Consider the following 19745-nt stretch of genomic DNA (forward strand, 5'->3'; position numbering starts at 1 on the left):
CACTTGTAAGTCAGTGTTCAATTTGGGCTGTCCAGTTAGTAGTTCTTAGGATTGCACTTTGTGATCACCAAATGCTGCAATTTGAGTTGTGTTTGCTACTGCCAGACACCAGGCTGTTCAGTAGCTGCGTGAAACTTCCTGAAGGGGAACATAAAGAAATGAAATCAGCAACACAAGGAATACCTTCATTAATTCAGTTCATGCACTAAGCTCTGGCTCAGCTACTTGAATGAACTATCTATTCAAAGTGGCAGTCGTGTGGGCGGGTGGCAGAGGGGTGTGTGTAGAATCACAGTAAAAATAGAGCTTAGACTACATGGAGAGCTGGTCTGTGAATAGTTTTTGCATTGAATTAACTATCTCTATTTAGAAACTGACACGAATAAATCTGTGTAACCTCCCATGTGAATGTGGTTATCTTGGTATAAAGGTGCCAGACATATTTATGGAAATAACTACCTCAAAGGAAAGGCCATTGGATCATGCTTTAAATCCTCTACCTGACTCTCACTGCCTTCCCCCACCCTGACAGGTTCATGCCATAAGAGTAAACGCATGTCACATGGAGAGAATTCCAATTCCAAGACAGCTGCACTTGTGACTGTGTTCTGTAACTTGCTCTCCTTCCCCGTCCAGGTATGAAAGGCATGGAGTGCTCCCCCTCAACCCCCACCATGAACTCCTACTTCTACAAATTCATGATTAACCTACTCAAGAGATTCAGCAGTGAGCGGAAGCTGCTGGAGACCAGAGGAGCATTCATCATCAGGTCAGAACACCATCTTTCTCCATCTCTTTCTTATACCACAACTTGTGATAAGAACATCTTCCTTCTAGGTGGTGTGTGGCATTTTAGCCTAATGCTTGCCTGGTTCTTTGTGGCCAAAGACCTCTCTGCAAGCCATCTTTGTTTGCCAGTCATTGCAGTTGATATTTTTAGAGCAAATGAATTAATTTTTCACATGTTAAGACACCATATTTTTCACTTCTATCCCCTGAGGTTAAATATTTCCTAATTAAACACTGTTTTCAGATCCTATCTTGCTGAGACACTAACAAAACAGTGGGAGTGTGAAACAGGCTATTCTGTGGGTGTGTGGACGCTCTTTCTTTAGCTGGTGCAAGGTACAGTGTGGTGTAGTACTTGTGTGCATTGACAATCTGTTCAGAGCATTGTCATTGTGAGATGTATACACCCAACAGTTGGCACTGCCTGGTAAAACTCATCACTTTAAGAGAGCGCTTTTAAATGGGAAGGCGAACGGAACTGTGGAATCAGTGTCGTGGTCTCTTGTGTGGTTTGATTTCTGTTTCCAGGGACCTGTAATTAGGTGGTGGATACTGGGAAAACGTGCATTGCGACAGACAGCTGGCAGTGTGTAATCCTTAACACACCAGATCTGGGGCAAGGGCAGCAAATTCTGCTGTGCTTTCTCAGAAATCAACTTGAAGGTCACAGGCGAGGCAAAGGGAGTATTGAGTGGGAGCAGAGCCCAATTGTGTCTCTTTCCTTCCTTGCCTATATCAGAAGGCATCATTGAAGTATGCTCGAACTCAGAACCAAATGAGCATGGAGATTTGAATTCCATGGAACTCCCTCTTCCAGGGCAGGAGGCGGTCAGAGGCAGACTGGATGGATGGAATAATTGCGAAAGGTACACGGTTAAGTATTAACCGTATCGCTTACAAGGAGTGTAGTGATCAGAGGTTGCAGTCCTGGTTAGCATGCTGCTCATGCATGCCTAACCCTTATGTTTGCAGAGAAAACCTTCAAGGTGTGTCTAACGGCAGTGATGTCTGCCTGAGTCCTCTCCTCTGTTGTTTCAGGTCGTCTGCAGAGAGAGTTGCCCCATTCATTTCAAGGGGAAGTTAAGGTTTGAAGCTGCCATTAGATCTCGGTGTTAATTATTCGTGCTAAAACAATTAGCAGTGAAACATCTGTGTACACTAAGATTGTGTATGGGGCATGAGTGCCACCGCTCTTTCCCCAGCAGGGGGAAGGTCTGCAAGGTGTTTTTTTTCACCTCTCCCAGGATATCCCCCACTCCATGCTTATATTACACCTCAGTTCCACTAGATGTCGGATCTCAAGAATCACGGGAGAAACTAATTTCCCAAAGCCTAGATTGGCATGTGCTAATGGCCTTCTCCTGTCAAAGTTTATGCTATGTGGGATTTTTATAACAGCAAGTGCTTTCTCTCTTCCCTGCCTTCTGCAAAAGGGAACACATGGCCATGGTCTGCATGCACTGTGCTTGAGAGGGAGTGGTAGAATGGTCCTGTTTCTGATTAGAGGGCCAAGGCCCGCACTGCACATTGAGAACTATACCAGGGTCTCATTCTGGTTTGGAGACTGTACAGTTTCCTGTCAGACATTCCTCTGAACTATAGTCTGCTGGACTCTTTTACGTGGGGAAAATGGCACGGGGACCAAAGGTTCCTGCATCTGGGCTTGCTGTGCCATTTCCCAATGCGTGGCAGAAATGAAATTGGGCCAGGTCGTGGCAGCTTAATATGCCAGTGCTTTTCTTGGTGACTTGTGCTCCAGAATCCAACCTTCCAATTAACAGAGAAATTAAGGCTCCAGCCCTTATGGCTGTGAAGAGACTCTTGTAACTGATACAATGACGACTCCCTGAGTCTGCACACAGCATGATGCGATATCTTGGAGAGGTATGAACTGCCCCATTGATCTCCGGAGGTGTTAATTCTTGAGCTTAATATATGCAGTTTCAATGCCAGTTTTAACTTTCACTGATTTAAAGCAAGTGAGAAAGGCGGAGGGGAGAGAGTTTGCTGTACTGTCAGTATTTGAATTTGATCTGTTGTCACCAAGACCCACTGATCATGGGAGCCACTTGCGCTATCTTCAGTGCAGTCTTTTCAGATTGTCTTCAGTGTATTTGTTCTTACTTTTTTCCTAAGTAGAGCCAGTTGCTTGACTATAATTGTGGTTTTATATTAAAAATGTTCAAGAACCCAAATAACCAAGCCTTTGCCCAGTGGTTTTCAATCTTTTTTTCATTTGCAGACCCCTACAAAATTTCAAATGGAGGTGAGGACCCTTTGGAAATCTTCAATGTAGTCTGCGGACTTGCAGGGGTCCGTGGACCACAGGTCGAAAATCACTGCCTTAGCCAATTTTATTGTCCAGCGACCAATCTTTACAATACATAAAGCAACAAGTTAATACTTTTCCAATCCTTATAGGAAGCTGTTCTCTTGCCGTGTTCAGTTCATCCTGCACAGAAGGTGTGCTCCGAACTAAGCGTTCAAACTAGCAATATCTGTAGTGGAGAGCTCTCTGTTTGTCACCTAAGACTGAAATCCACCAATCAGCTCTTTGTCTTGTTTTCCTTTATCCACCTATTCCTTCCTTATCTCCCTGTTTTGGATTCCACGTTCCAAGTACTAGTTGTGCTGTAGAGGAACATCCCAGCCTGTCCTGGGACATAGAATTAGTGGATCTTGTCCTGACTGGTTTCATATTTACTAGTGCCAAAGCTGAGTTCGGTTTTGCAAAGTGTTGTGGGATGCTTAGCATGGGCGAACAGAATTGTGGGAAGAGCATAATACAATTCCGTCAGCATAACGTCCCAGCACTTGCATGGAATGTATACCAAGATTAATATCGGATGCACAATGCATGGTAAGCTGGTGTGGGCCATACGTGTTAATGTGCTGTGCAATACATATGTGTTGGCTAGTACCACAGTCCAGTTGTGCACTCTCCCTGAGTGAGTCTGCCTGCTACTGCATAACGTGCTGATGTCCTGCAGATGCCAGGCTGATTCTGGGGTGAAGGCAGGGTGGTAAGTTGGTACCAGAGCACGTGATGTGCAGGTGTTGGACAATCACTAATGTCCTAACAGTTTCTCTTCCTTGCTAGTGGGCACTGAGTTATAAGGATAAACAAAGTAGTTCCCACAAGTGAATCCTTAATAGAAGAACACAGGTTTCCCCATTAGTAGCTTGTTGACCTCTAACCCATGGCATGAATTCAGGTGATTGGCAAAATAATCATATCTTGAAGTTAAGATGCTTTCTAAACCAGTGAAAATGTAACTAATGCTCTGATGCAGGTAGGAATAAGCAAAGAAACTTAGATTATTTTAAAGTGAGCTTAGCTGTGAGCTTGAAGCGTAGTATTCAGCTTGAGGCCCAGTGGTAGCAATGGTTAGCAGAAGGCCACATTAGGCTTAATGAAAGTTTAGCATTAGCAAGTAACCTGGGGTCAGAAGATTTAGCAATATCTATCTTGTGATACACTGCAAGACTGTAAAGCCTTTATTTTGCCTGAGTTCCCGAACTGCATTGTATAGAGAACCTTCTGTCTGCACAAATGCTTACAGCAATTGTCAGAACCCAACCATGGGTAGCAGGAACGGCAAGTATGAACAAGAGGCCAAGACTTAAGAGTGTGGTCTCAGAAACAGGTCGCTGTAAGGGAATAAGTGCATAAATGGGGACTCAATCCCAACCCGTGGCGAGACCTCGGGATAGGATGGTGGCAACCTTAATGCTTACTCCCCCTTTCAGGGGAGCCCTCAGCCCATGGATTGGAGAGTATACATCATGCAGATTCTGCTGCTATCTTCTAGTTCTAAGATTTTGTTTATATTGATTGTAGTATTAATAAAATGTAGTGTGTCTCACCAATCCTCTTCTTAATTAATCTCCAAGTAGCCACCAAAGCACAAACACATTATTAGTGACAAGTGCATGTTGCACCCCAAATTAATTGAAAGGCTACAGCCTTTCTCCTTTCTTTTAATTCCTTATCCCCCACATGTGGCACAGATTCTGTCTGTTTTGATTGCCTGCAGCCCCAAGGACAGCTAAAACTAAGGAAAACTGGGAACAAGCTGCATTTCAGTCACTTGTTGTACACCCTTGGAACCTGACTTGGGAGCAGAGAATGAGAACAAAATGGTTAAATTTAGAAGACTATTTTGGGGTGAAGGAATAACATGAGATGAAAAGGAATTGTGCGATAGAAAGCTCCAAAAAACAAAGTAGTGACTCTTTCTCTAGTGTTGCCAGTGTTGTCTGATCTTGGCAAAGAGGGAGGTCCAGAGGGTCAGATGGAGGCTGCCAGGCAATGTCTGAAATAATCATGGTTTATTTCCTAACCCCCTCTGGTGCTCAGCAATGGCCCCTTGTAGTTGGTGATTATGAAAGACTTTCACCTCTTTTCTACTAAGTCTTCATTTGACCCTGGAGGCTGAAGGTATGTTCTGTGTATGAAGTTCAGGGAATATGACTCAGGTGGGTAGTTCTTCAGTGATCCTAGAGGCAAATGAATTTCTGGCAAGTCACATGTGCAAAGCATCTTCTGTAGGACAGTCTCTGGAGTGATGTTGGCATCTACTCCTGACGGAGGGTCTTTCCTTTTTTCTGGCCAGAGGACAGGTATGATGCCTGGGTCATAGTCCTAGCACCAAAACAGAATGGGTAGTGCTCAGTCACATTATGCCCTGGCTTCCCGTAACCTTGGGAGACTGAGGAAATCAGCCCTGGAGAATTGAACAGTCACCACGGACACAGAATAGTAACATTGCTGACCTTTTCATTTCCGCAGTGCGTAGCTCCACTCCCCCATCCTTCTGCTAATGGCTTTCCCTCTATGGGTAACTTACAGGCCCATAGCTAAATCCACCTCCTGACCGAAGGGGGCATTGCTGCGGGGATATATAGAGTCCAGTTTCCACTCCCCTCAGTGCAGCTGTTGATGCACAGCTCTCCTTAGGGGCCTGCTTTCTTCAGAAGGTGCCTGGGAAAATAAAGTTCAGTAAGAGGAACTTCAGCTCCTGCTCCTTGTCTTCCGGGGCCCCTGTGTGCCTGAAAGGCATGAGGTCAGATCAGCAGGCTGCAGTTTAGTAAAGCCTCTTGCCTTACAACAGGAGGTTCCCTGCTCACTTCTGGCAGGAGCCACAGAAATACCTTCCCTGTTGGACACTTCCCACTACGCCGAGTGCTGGTGGGTTCAGACATCCCCTCTTCTGCCACCTGAGTACACCCTGCTTTGCCCTGTGCCGCCTCAAGTCCAAGGCAGGCCAGCTGCCACAAGGCCTTCAAGGAATCCCAAGCCTCCCACTGCTGCTCAGCCCAACCCCAGAGGCTAACACCCCAGTTAAACGCTGCCAGGTGGGTCTCGCCCAGGCTTGTGCTAGCCACCATGAGAGATGTGCCTATCCTGAGGGGCCAGAGACAACCTGGAGGCGGAGCTGGCTGAAAATGAGAACTGGCCCACAGGACACTTCAGAACAGTTTGTTCCAAAATTGTCTGTACTTTTTTTTTTTTTTTTTTTTTTTTTAACTAAAACCCAAATATTTCCCCCTTGCCTTCCTCTCCCTCCCTCCAGTGACCAAAGGGAAAAGAGGCAGGGGGAAGGCCAGTTTTCATCCAAATGTTCGTGAATGAGAACTCACGGCTGGCTCCACCAGGGAGGAAATCCCAAGCACATAGTCCCCTTAGTAGATGTGTGATTAAAATGTAGGTCGTTACGCGGTGCCCTGTCGACACTAGCCATACCGGTCATTACCAGTTCTGGGGCTGGGCCAGTCACAGCAAAGGAGGGAACTCGCTAGTGGGAAGAAGTCTAGTGTAGGCCCTGCCTGCGCTGACTGTAGAGTTAGTGAAATTGACGCTAGCAGAGAAGAAGTCGTCTGCTGCAGTTTCCACGGTATGCATCCGATGAAGTGAGCTGTAGCTCACGAAAGCTCATGCTCAAATAAATTGGTTAGTCTCTAAGGTGCCACAAGTACTCCTTTTTCTTTTTGCGAATACAGACTAACATGGCTGTTACTCTGAAACCAGAGAAGGGAATGAAAGCCAAGCATTTGGGAGAGGCAAGGGGGCTGTAATCAGTGTTAGCACATACTCGTCTCCAAGGTCAAAAGAACACGTAGGAGAGCAGCCATCTTTATTAAAGACTCAGCACCCCCACTGCTTCCCTGAAGGACTGGCTGCTCCCAGTAACCACTCATCTTCCTCCAGGGAATACCTGAACTGAAATTCCTGATATTTCTTTATACAGCCCCATCTTTGGGGAAGACGAGCCCTTTCAGGCAGCCTTTATAACCCTAAAGAAGCAAAAGGGCACACACCAAACTTCGAGTCTTTGGTGGGGCACCTTTTCACCTGGACAAGCGTCTGTCTCAGCAGGTGGATGACTTCCTTGTGGGATCTCGTCCCTCATCCAGATGTTTTCTGCTGGCACTTGAGCACCCTAAGCCCAAACCCTGTGAGGTGACTGCACCTCAGAAACACAGTCTAGTGCTCAAGACACTGCCTCTCTCCCTTTGAACCCACAGACGCTCTTCTCCCAGATGTTCTTGCATTCAAAGGGGCTGCTTTTGTTGGCCCAGACAGAGGGGTAGGAATCACAGCAGCCTTTTGCTCACTATTGCTCATTGCTTTCCACTGTGTCAGTGGCCGTGAGAAATACCAACCTTCACGCTAACCAGGAAAGATAGACCCTGCCTCCCTCTGCCCTAGCCTGACATGTGGCAAGGAAAGAGTCCTGTACTCACTAGCTGTGGGCTGTACCATTAAGCAAGAACAAAATATTAATATTCAACTACTGGCTTGCTGAAATGGTTTGTAGCAGCACAAATATGCAAAGCAGCTTCCAAAGCATCGCATTTCCCCCTGGATCCATCCAGCTGTCCTTGAAGCATTGAAAACCAGATGAAATCCCTTGCCACTAAAGCTCATCAGACCAGGAGTCAGGTGGGCTTCTGGGCAGCAAATGGCCCCTGGAAGTTCATCTGTGCTTTCACTAAAGCATCATAAGTAGGACGTTGCTCTAATGGGCAGCCCTTAGGGCACCGTGTTCTCAGGGCTGCAGTCATCTGCTCCAGTAAAAACCTCAGGGGCATGTCTTACCCCACATACACAGTGGTTCTTTTTCTGAGCCCATCTGGGGGCTGTGTGGAGAAGTGAACACTACACTTTTTCTACACTTCAGGGGGTTTTGGAGTAAGCGTAAGAATCCATGTGCTCGTCCTGTTCTGTTTGGCATGCTTGATGTTAACCAGGTTTGTTAGTGTGTTAAATCTAGACACTCTAGTAGGTCCTATGTACTTTATCCACAGTAACCCCCTAGGCCAAGAGATGGCTCCTGATTTAGCATTTTGCCTGCCTGTGGGGAAAGGGCCCATTTACCCACATTGTTGGAGCTCTTCACAGATGCCAGTTTTGCAGGTTCGGTAAAATTCCCCTCTGCAACGCACCTCTGCTCCCAAAGGAGCCCAAAGCACTTTCCAAGCTTCAGCTCGATGCACTCTCCTGGGGGATGACTGCCTTCCTCCAGCCTGGGCTGCAGCAGCTGTGACAGCAGTGCCAGGCAGCAGCTGAGGACAGGACGTGAAGATACCAACAGTAATTCAGGGTATGTCTGTACTACCCGCTGGATCGGGGGGCAGCGGTCAATCCAGCAGGGGTCAATTTATTGCGTCTAGTCGAAGCGTGATAAATTGAGCCCCGAGTGCTCTCCCATCGACTCAAGTACTCCACCGCTGCGAGAAGCGCAGGCAGTGTCGACGGGGGAGTGGCAGCAGTTGACTAACCTCAGTGAAGACACCGCGGTGAGTAGGTCTAAGTACGTCGACTTCAGCTACTTTATTCACCTAGCTGAAGTTGTGTAACTTAGATCGGTTTTCGCGGCGGCAACCCCCCCCCCCCCCCCCCATGTAGACCAGGCCTCAAATCCCAGCCAACACCTCTTGGGTAGAGACATACATCTCTCTCCATCCTGATGGAGGTTTTTCTAGGCTGCAAAGCTCCCTGTCTATACTGCAAGTTCCCCAGCAAGTCAGACTGCTTAGACCCCTCCCTCCGAGGCTATAAACGGTGTAATTGCCTATAGATATAAGGTAGCACACAGCTTTTCCTAAGCAAGCACACTTATTCTTAATGTGAAAGCAGTACAGAGAAAACAAATTACAACAATAAAATAACCTACATGCATGCTAATAAGCTTGCCAGAGATCACCCCAACTCCAGTAAGGGCTCTGGCAGGTGATCAGTCCTTCAGTCCTCACTGAGGTTTTTTCTGTGGCCGCAAGTTTGTTCCTAACAGCTGTAAGTCATTCTTCTATCCAGTTTGGGCCTCTGGAAACACACAATCAGCAGACAAAGGTCCCCTCCTAAGGGCAAAGCATCAGAAGACTGCGTTCTTGCATAGTGAGGGGCGGAGGGGTCACATTTGTATGCAGTTCCCCCAGAGACTTCCTGGGAAAACTACCTCACTTTAAAAGTTCATTCTTGTCTGGCCTGTTGTCAGGGTTGCCAAGCCTCCAGGATTGGCCTGGAGTCTCCAGGACTTAAAGATTTATATTTAATTAAAGGTTGTCATGTGATGAAATCTCCAGCAATACATCCTACCAAAACTGCCAACCCTACCCATTGTCTCAGTCCTTTGAAGCTCATAACGCTTCCCAGAATCCACATTAGTCATGTCTCTGTCCTAGAGACAACCCCCAATAGTACATAAATATTTGCCTTTTTAATACAATGAACTCCTACGATACTTAAATGTATTCATTAAGTTAAACCTTATTGAATTCAGGTTTGTCCAGCATATTGCAGGAAATTGCCAGGTCTGTCACAAGCACCTTGGTATCCCCAGTGGTTAGGACCTTCAGCTTTGTCTGAGCTAGAAGATGGACCCTACAGCAGATAAGGAGAGTCCAGTGGCTCTGGGCTAGCCTGGGAGACCTGGGTTCAATTTCTTGCTCTGTCACACTTGCTGTGTAACCTTGGGCAAGTCACTTAAGGCTAGATGCACAAAGGGGTTTAAGCCGCACGTGTGCTGGGGTTTGGGGGATCAAAATGTTGGCTGTAGACACCTAATGTCCTTAGGTTTCTGCTGGTAGAACCCTCTTAGTACCAAAATGTGCTGCTGGGTGTGGACACCTGGGCACTTAGCTCACACCTGAACACCAGCAGGGTCCTCAAACTAGGTGTTGCCTTGCCTGGTGCACCCAGGGGCATGAGCCAGTAGGTGTGCTCAGAAGCTGTCCCTTGGGTTGAGCCCCACACAAGCCAGAGGAAGAGGTGTGGTGGGCACTTGCCTGCGATGTGGGACACCCAGCTTCCGTGTAGACCAGGCTTTAGACTGACAAGTTGACCAAACCTGTTAACCAAGATGCTGTGTTTAGAAAGTGGGGTGGCGGGGGGGCAGGCGTGTTCAAAAGCAACTGGCTTCCACGGTAGAAAACCATCTGGTGCTTGCTGGGCGGAGGCAGGATGGAGCAGAGGCGCTTTTCCCTCTAAGTCGCATGTTACATTGGTTTCACTCTGTCTGCAGAGCTTCCCCACGGCCGCGCTCTCTGCGCTCTGGTGAGCATGGCCAGGACACGAGCCCCTGAAAACCTGCTGGCAAAGGAAGGAGCTTTTGTTTGAGTTAAGAGGCTCTTGCTGACTCTTCAGGCTGGATAAAGGGAGAATTCCCCCGGGATTTTCTTGTGCCAGTTGTAACAGACTGCATCCCCTTGTTTTTAAGGAACTCGAGCTGTCATTACCCCCACAGCTCAGGGAAGGGCAGGCAATGGTGTCACAGTATAACTCGGTATGTAGCAAGCTCAGAATCTTAGCATGCCCCACGCGTAGAACCGGGGCCCAGATCCAAGCTCCTCAGCCTTCTGAGGAAACAGATCTGCATTGGACAGTTGAGGTTGGGGCCCTTCTATGATACTGGAAAGAATGCAGAATCCTCATGCACTGGAATGAATGGGGGTCTAGGGATGAATATTACCGCCAGTGCTTCCTCGTGGGTGGGCTAGGCAGCCTCTCTCTAGCACTGAATTCATGCAGAACGAGTGACAAGGGAATGGCGAGAGCCCAGGGCAATTCTGGAAGGAGCTGTGCAGATTTCCCCTGTTGCTTTGCCCGGTGCATCTACACTTACCCTGTCACGCCATCTGCTTTTCCAGCTCTGGCACCTACCCAGCTCTGCAGGTATACTGCCTCCTGACCTGAAACATCCTCTGCTGTTCCAGTCCTAGGTCCTCATCCCCAGCTCTGCCAGTGCCCTTCAGACCTGCAGCCCCGCCTGCTGTTCCGGTCCTCGCGCCCTCATGCAGCTTTCCCAGCTCACCTCACGCTTGCAGCAGCCATGGGCCTGCGCAGCTCTCCCCAGGCATATCTGCTCTGTCCCACCAGTGCTCCCTGCCTTTGCAACTCTGGGCCCCTTCTGAATGCTCTGCCACTTGTTGATTTGTTTGGCCATTTTGGGATGCACTCCAAATCCCACTGGGATTTTAGGTTGAGAACATCAAACTCATGACATGCTATAGATTTCCAGAGATGAGACCTGCTGTAACCTAGTCTTCTGAGTTAGGCTATGTCAACCCACCCCTTCCAGCCCTGTGCATAGCAACTCACTTTCCAGAGACCCCAGGAACCCTTTCACTGAAAATCCCCTCCAATGAGGCTGGTGTGTGTTTCTTCCTCCTATTTCCCACCCTCCATGGTAATGCATGCAGAACAAAACCCTGGTTTGTTTTCATGTGAACTGTTCCACTTGTACTGGGCAAAGCGAGAGGGAAAAAAACCCTGGCCTCTTTGATAAACTGTGTTATGAACTCAGGCATAATCCAAACAGCTGTGATCTTTACAAGGGATGCTTCTGTGCTGGGAAGCAGGAAAGTCTGTGAAAATGCCCTGCGCTGCCTGCCAAGATGGCTCTCTGGCCGACTGCCCTTTTTGCTTTAATGAACTGTGCATTCTCCCCCACCGCCCCCGTTGCCTTGCAGAAAGGAGTAACTGGAGCATTTTACTTATATCTTTTTTCCTTTTAAAAAAAAATCACCAACTTCAGTGTAATTTAGTTCAGTGAACTGTGGGGCTCCGAATGGTGCAATGTGCAGCCAGAAATGTACTTGGAGCTCTGACTTCCCGACAGGACAGGACAGGGGGCAGCGCGATGGACAAAGTCTGAGCTAGGAATGTGTGATCTGAATTCAGAGCAGTTGAAAATTGTGAGTGCATTGGGGCAGAGGCAATAGAGTCAACTTAAAGGGCCAAGCCACCAAGTTCAGACCTGAATGTTCCCATAGGTCCTGGGGGGTTTGGATGCAGAGTCTTGGTCCAGGCCCACCTCTAGTTTAGACCTGCATGGTGGTAAATTCAACTGCCAAGTCAGTTGCCTTTCCTCCACATTCTTCTCCTCCTTTGATGGTCAGCATGACACTAATTTTCATGAGTGCAGTTTATGTAATAGTCATTAGTGCACTTGGTGACCTGCTCAGTTTCTGTTGACTTGGCGGGGGAATTGGTGGTAATCCGTGCGTTGCACTGATGTAGTTGAAAGTTGGATTCATTTTTAATTGCTCTGCAAGATGACATGAAAAAAACCTGCCTTTTCATGCAATAATTGGGGGACTACAGCTTTGCTAAACTAGTCAGTTCTAGTGATGAATGGATGTTCCTGTTAATCGTCATGTCCAATTTATTATGGTAGCTGGTCAGGAGTCAGTTGGCTGATATCTTTCCATCCCCCTTGCCCCCCATCTCCACAAATTATCCTGCCATACTTCTCTCCTCCAGTGGCCCCCAGCCCAGCTCCCCATCTCTAGCTCTTACCTTTGCATCCACTGAATTCTAGCACTGGTAACCGAAGATAAAGAGCAATGTTTATTAAGTGGCGCTGTAAGGATTGGGCTATTCCTGCCGGTGCACGTGCTGCAAGGAGGTGTCTTTGATGGAGCCTCTCAGACTGATGGGTTATGTTAATTTGTGGCCGGAATTAATTTCTATAAGAATGATCCCGCTTCCTATGATGCAATGGGCTCAGCAGCTGAAGGCACAGGTGACCTGGTGTCTTGGCAGTTTTATGTATCAAATCCTTTGCATGTTAGGGGCAGTGGTGCTTACTATGGCGGGGGGGTTAATATGTGGCATGGATGTTGCCAGATTATTTCTGGAGAACCCTGAGAAGGCTTTGGCTTCTGTCGGGTCACTGGGAACCCCAAAGTGCCATTGTGTTCTCATCTCTGCAATATCCTACGTGGCCACATGGAACTCAGAGTGCATTGTTACTCAGGACCTGACTGCAGCTGAGTATGGTTGCTTATACACAGCAAAAGCCTCATGAGCATAGGGGGGCAGCTCAGCAGGGCTTGACCATAGCATAAGAAATTTACTGTGTAAATGAACCAGACCTGCAAGCCGCGGGTGAGGAGAGAGATTTCTGCAGGGGTTAGAGCTTGCACCAGGGGCCTGTATTTAGGAAGCTGGAAACAAGCAGTGACTCTCGAACCTTCCTGCCCCAGGAGCCCAGCATCACTGCAGAGCAGACCCTTAGTTGTAGGGCTCCCCCAGCCCATGGCAATGCATGAAACTTGGAGACCTCCATGCCCAACCTCTGGAGCTTTGGGACAGGTGCCACCACTGGCAGACTCCGAGAGGAGTGTAAGTAGGGAACGAAAGCCGAGCTGTCTGAGGATTCCTCCAACTCCCCCTCTCTCAACAGTGCCCAGGGAATTGTGACTATGTCCTTTTAAAAATACCTCCAGAGTGCTGTTGGAATAAGCTAACTGTCCTATATGCTCAAGTTGCTCTGTGACCCAGATTACTCCAAGCTGCCTGTAAGAACTGGATATCTTTTCCTTGAGAAAAATGGAAAACACATGTGATCAACATCATTGGAATGGGCTGGGATTAATTCAATTTGGTGAGTGTGTGGAGGAGAGGAAGAGGAAGTGCTGGCTAGGGGAAAAAACAACAAAACCTTTCAAACTATGCAAGAAGTTCTGTGCAGGGCAGCATTCCTATTTGCATGGTTTTGGTGCGGGGGTGGAGGAGCAGTTCTTCCCACTAGTTTTCCTAGCCCCCAGGGAACGCTGCATGGACTGCAGGAGCAGGTTGGGGAATTGGGATTCTTAGCCTGGGGAATTGAGAGGGGGGAGAGAGCGAATTTGACTTGTCCCTAGGGACTGTGGCTAGAACACAGTTTCTGAACAACTGTTCTAACATGGTTCTTTGGCCCCATGCATCCTGTCTGGATAAACTGTGTTTGATTCACCTCTTGTTCACACCAGTGTAACTCCGTTGAGTTCAGTGGAGTCACTGCAGTTTATACCAGTGCAGGGAGAGAACTGAGTCTATTGTAAAACAGTAGGATTGCTGGCTGCAGTGTCTACTCATAGCTCCCAAGTATGATTTAAAGCTACCTTGCAAAATTCTGCTCACCCAGGGCAAGTAAAATGATTGAACAAGAAAAGGCTTCTTTGATCCTCCCTTGTGTTAAGTGTGGGGGACCCATTTGGCTTTGGTTAGCTTGGAAAATGTGCATGGCAGTTGGGGATTGCAGCAGTGCTGAAAAGTCAGGATAGGTGGGGCCGTAGAAGTGAGGCATTAACTATTAAAGTACCAGAGACTAGTATAACCTGCGTCAGTCCTGACTATGCCAGTCATGTGTCATCCTCTGAGTTGCTGCAAATCTCCTGGCTGTCTACTGCCGTCAGTGGAACGTCTAGTTATGGGGCAGCAGAGTGTATTGGGGAGGGGAGGGGAAATCAGTTTGGGAATGAGTTTGTCTTGCCTTGCCCTTGCATGGGGCTCCTGACTCACTGACCACGCTCTGTTCCAGGCCTCTAGGGCGAGGCTGTGCATCTTGGTACCTCTGGAATCCTCGCTGACGACTTGATACGCTGACGCCTTGGGGGCATCTGGTTTTTCACTCTGTGCCTCTTCAGCTCGGGAGGCTGCCAAGTGCACGCTCGCTCTTGGCATTGCGTGGAGCGAGCCAGCAGCGCACAGGAAAGAGGCTGCTGTAGTGAGAGTGCAGCAGCATCCCCATTAGTCGTATTTTCTGCGGGTTAGGGCTAGACTCTGGAGCTTTGCTTTGGGCCAGAACACAGCGCGGGAAAGTCTCACTGCGACCGCAGACTTCAAACCTTGGTGCAGATCGTTCTGCCCCGACTCCCTGATCTTGTTTTGCTCCCCTCCTGCTCCTCCCACTCGTCCAGCAGGGACCTCCTTTCTGTCCCTCTTCTCAGTAGGTTGGCTTGTTGGTACAAGAGCTGTCCCTCTGCTGCTCCTGTCTCGTGTAGCCTGCATGGCTGTGCCGCACTGACTGTCTCCCAGCTGGAACAGCATCTCTGCCCCAGTGCAGTTTCCTGTTGAATTCTGATGTGTTCGTGTGGTTGTATGAGACAGCCTGGGGCAAATCAAACGGACCCTTCAGGCCATTGAAGCAGGGTTTGTGGGTAGAGCAGCCATGCTTGGGCAGGGCGGGTGCATCGACTGCACTGTCTGAGGGGTCCATGTTGCCCTGAACAGGCTCGCAGGGAGGGTGATATTGAGGGCAGAAGGGCTCAGCTCAATGAGAACAGTGGTGCTGGGAGAGGGCTGGGTTGGCTGAGGAAGGATGGCTGGGCTGCAGGCTGGTCCTAGGTGGATTTCACACACTTCAGCTGTATAATGTAATCATCAGGCTTCATGCATAAAGCTGCACTGTGTGATAAGCTACAGATGAGCTCAGCAGTATTGTGCTTGCAATAATGTTTGTTGCTTCTAAACCTCAATACTTTTCTTCAGCTGAACCTGTGGCTGGAGTCTGAAATGTGGTCTGGGGTCTCCTAGAAAAATCTCTTAAGTCTTGTTTTCTGATCTTTTAGAGAAGCTGTTCTAATCCTTGGCTCAGTTTTCTTCTTCCCACCCCAGCCCTGCAAAAGTGTGTACAGATTTATAACATAAAAGGTATGTGTGCATGCATAGCAGTCTCTCAAAAATAATAATCTGCTATTAAGGGGTCTCTGAATAGTCGTTGACATGATTAGATCTTAACCAGGCTGTTGGGTTGAAAAACCCCTTGCTGTAGATTTACAGGGCAGCTCGTAACCACTCACAAAGCAGCTGGTGTGGTCTACGGGTAAAATGTGCGCGGGCCAAGTACCTCTTTCCAGCAAAGAGCATAATGGCTGCACTGGAGTTGTTAGCCTGGGTAAATAAAGTTCTTTAAAAAATGACAGGTTTCAGAGTAACAGCCGTGTTAGTCTGTATCCGCAAAAAGAAAAGGAGGACTTGTGGCACCTTAGAGACCAATAAATTTGTTAGTCTCTAAGGTGCCACAAGTCCTCCTTTTCTTTTTAAAAAATGACACACTCCTTTCCATGAGCGTGGGAGCAATTTTGATAATTCAACTAATATTATAGAACATGAGAAATTCATATTTGCAAGGCGTGGTAACAAGGATCTGTCATTCAGGGAAACTCAAACCTGCCCACCCTGTCATTCTAAGCGACATGTGGGTCCTCAAGCTGGGGAGAGAAGAACCCAAACTCCCTAGTGTCATGAGGAACAAGCCTCGGTTCTTCTTAAAGTGCTTGCTCATGTCGATTCTGCCCACTGCGCCCTCTGTTCCTTCTCACCACCTGTGACGGTTGGTGGGGAGCACCTTGTCTTGCCTCGCAAGAGCAGCAGCGGTTTATCCATTGACTTGTTTAGTTGTTGTTGTTCATAGTTTCATAGGTAGTTAGTTGATAGTCAGGGGCGTCCCAGTTGGGACTTTGCCCCGAGCAGGGCATGCCCCACTCCCCTAGCTTCAAGCCATGTGTGTCATGCAGCAGGCTAATGCCGATCAGCGATCCGCACGACAGCTGTCTTAAGTGTCTGGGAGAAAGCCATAGGAAAAACTGGTGCCACATCTGTAGAAACTTTCGCCGGTGGACTCGGAAGGAGTGGGATATCCGCTTGAGGCCGCTCTTCGTCCGGCATTGGAACCCTCCACCGCGGCACCCATGCCCAGCACTTTGGCCTTGGCGTGCAGCACACCGCCGGAGCCGGACTTGGCCCGGCATCATTCCGTCTCGCCTACGCCAAAGAGGCAGCAAAAGAAAAGAAGCCCCTCAGCACTGAAGGACAGAGGGACCTCAGGCAAAGGACCTGTGTCAGGCTATGCTCCTACTACAGGGCTTCAAGGGGGTACCACGGAGGTCAGACCGCCCCCCAGCCCAGCCAGGGACCTGCCCCCAGCCGCAGGCAGCAGCAGGGGTTCCCAGCCAGCGATGGGGCCTTCAGTGCCCAAAGCGGTCCCGGCGGTTAAGGCGCAAAGCTGCCTGGTTCTGCAGGTGCCACGCTAGGTGACAGATTCGGCTCTGCTCGTGGAACCGAAGGGGAAAGCCATCGGGGTGCTGCAGCATAGACTGGTGGAACGCCCCAGGAACACCATGGGCACATCACTTGGGGTCTCTGGGCCTCAACTTCCCGTCTGCACAATAGGGAGAGCAGCACTGCCCTGCTCGCAGGCAGTGTGAGAGGCTCAGGGCAGAGGAGTACTTACAAGCTGCGTTGGCAGGGGTGGGAAGGCTGAGGCTGGTCCTTTCGTCACCCAAGCAGTGTCCCTCCCGTGTTCACTCTGTCTGAGCTGAGGAACGGACAGGGAGGAGGAGTGAGACCGAGATGCACAGGGCACAGCCAGCCTGCTCTCCATCTTGCTGGCTTAGGTGCCCAGTTGACAGGGCTTTGTAAAAGTCACCACGCAACACTGATGTTTGTCCCCAAGGCCAGGGCCCAGGAGAATCAATGTGCTGCCTTCCAGGACATGTGGTCACCCCACAAGTAAAGCCCCAAGTGCAGTGAAACCCTAGTTAACCACTCCAGCCCTGTCCCTTATGGCTTGACTGTACTCCAGCTTCCCTACTTCATTGGCAGGTTAGCGAGGCCAGAAGCCTGGTAATGGCTGTTGCGGCTGGAGAGGATTCCGCAGAAACAGGCGCTTATTTCTAGCCGCAGGGCAGGGTTGTTTTCTAGTCAGGTCAGCGGTAGCGGTGGGCCTAGTGGCTGAGCACGAGCCAAATAACAGAAGCCTGTTGAATCTCACGAGCAGGCCCGTGTGTTTGAATAATTGGAAGACTAAAGGCAAGAGGAAGCCACACCCCATCTTGCTTTGACGCTCGGAAGGCGGATTTCTGAAGGGAAGCTACGTTCCCCAGACCGCTGCGCGAGGGCTGTGAGGCTCGGGACGTGCCTGGCAAACCAATGAGAGTGACCTCAGTAAGCTGGGTGCAAGATTTTACCCCTCTTCAGTCTGAGCTGGGGAAAGGGCAGCGGAGGCTGCTGTGGCTAAGCACAGGGATTTGAGGCGCCAGCATTGAATCAGAAGGGTTTTAACGCATTGAAACCTTAAGGCTTTTGAGCGGCAGGATGGGAGCTGAGTAAACTCCACTTCCTTCCCTGATCCTGTTCCACCTCCCCTGTAAACACCTGTTGCACCAGCTGACTGCTTGGGTTCTGCAGGGAGCCAGCCTGATCAGCGGGCCAGCTGGCTTTGGAATGGGATATGCTGTAGTCAAGTGCATCCCCTTTCAGAGCCGGTCAGCCAGTGTGCTCATCACTGCACTTTGGACTTGGGGAAACTTAAAGCCCAGCTGGCCTCTTCTTGGCTGGGCTCTAGGGCTGGGAAGCCAGAAAGCAGTCTGCCCCCAGTGCTAGCTCTTCTTGAAGACATTGGGCTGCAGCAAGCTGCAAGCTGGGGGTTTCTGAGCCTTCTCCCCTGGCTGGTATCCAAGACGCAGCTTTGTCAGCTCAGTCCAGTCTCCAGTCAGCTGGTTCTGACTCAGCTTAGTCTATCCCTTTAGGAATCTATCCCCTCTGGTTTTGTATCCCATGCCATTTTCCTGGTCCATCTATGCGTTGTCCAGTAATGTGTCTCTTAGCCCTTGAAAGCATGTAATGCCCTTCTCCCCCATCTCCACCAGCTGCCTTCTGTACGTCACTGGCATTTGCATGGAAGAGTTTCCTTGGCTCTTCAGTTTCCTGATCCCCTCGTTCTCTGCTTCAGTGCAGCCATTACCTTAAAAACTAGGCTTGCTTCCTTCTAAACTGCTGTTCGCTCCTCAGACTTGAAAATCTGACCAGGCTAACTGTCCACGTTATCAGCCGAGCTCTGAGAGAAGGGGAAGTCTGGGTCTTGAGAGACCTGGATTCAATTCCCTGCGCGCTCTCAGATTTCCTGGGTCACCCTGGGCAAGTCACTTAGTCTTACTGGGCCTCAGATCCCCACCTGTATAATGGGGATATTTCCCTATGGAGAAAGCAAATAAGGAAGTGTTGTTATGAGAAGGAGTGAACACAAGAACTAAGGGTCACCAAAGGAAATTGATAGGTAGCTGGTTTAAAACCAACAAAAGGCAGTATTTCGTCACACAGTGCAGTCAACCTGTGGAACTCTTTGCCAGAGTATCGTGAAGGCCACGATACTAACAGGGTTCAAAAAAGAACTAGCTAAGTTCATGGAGGATAGGTCCATCAATGGCTATTAGCCAGGATGGGCAGGGATGGTGTCCCTAGCCTCTGTTTGCCAGAAGCTGGGAATGGGCAACCGAGGATGGATCACTTGATGATACCTGTTCTGTTCATTCCTTCTGGGGCACCTGGCATTGGCCAGGATACTGGGCTAGATGGTCCTTTGGTCTGATCCAGTATGGCTGTTCTTATGTATTTCACAGGGGTGCTACAGAGATAAATATTGAAAGATTGTGATGTGCTCACATGTTATGGTAATAAGGCCCAAACGAGCTTATGATAGCTAGCCTTTGGCTCCCCAGTGGGAGAGTTGGAGAATCTCTCTTGCGACCGGAGGGAGGGATAGCTCAGTGCTTTGAGCATTGGCCTGCTAAACCCAGGGTTGTGAGTTCAATCCTTGAGGGGGCCATTTAGGGATCTGGGGCAAAAATTGGGGATTGGTCCTGCTTTGAGCAGGGGGTTGAACTAGATGACCTCCTGAGGTCCC

At 49.1% G+C, this 19745-nt stretch overlaps 1 protein-coding gene across 8 annotated transcripts in view; it reads left to right on the top strand.

Moving 5' to 3' along the window:
* Nucleotides 1-19745, top strand: part of VAC14 (VAC14 component of PIKFYVE complex) — a 202864-nt gene that overhangs the window by 107693 nt on the left and 75426 nt on the right. For all 8 annotated transcript variants that reach the window (XM_073307160.2, XM_073307162.2, XM_073307167.2 and 5 more), the window contains one exon: nucleotides 637-769. In XM_073307160.2, coding sequence (XP_073163261.1) covers nucleotides 637-769 — 133 coding nt within the window. The remainder of the gene's footprint in view (nucleotides 1-636; nucleotides 770-19745) is intronic.

Source organism: Lepidochelys kempii, chromosome 12 (genome assembly GCF_965140285.1).
Source record: "Lepidochelys kempii isolate rLepKem1 chromosome 12, rLepKem1.hap1, whole genome shotgun sequence".
NCBI lineage: Eukaryota > Metazoa > Chordata > Testudines > Cheloniidae > Lepidochelys > Lepidochelys kempii.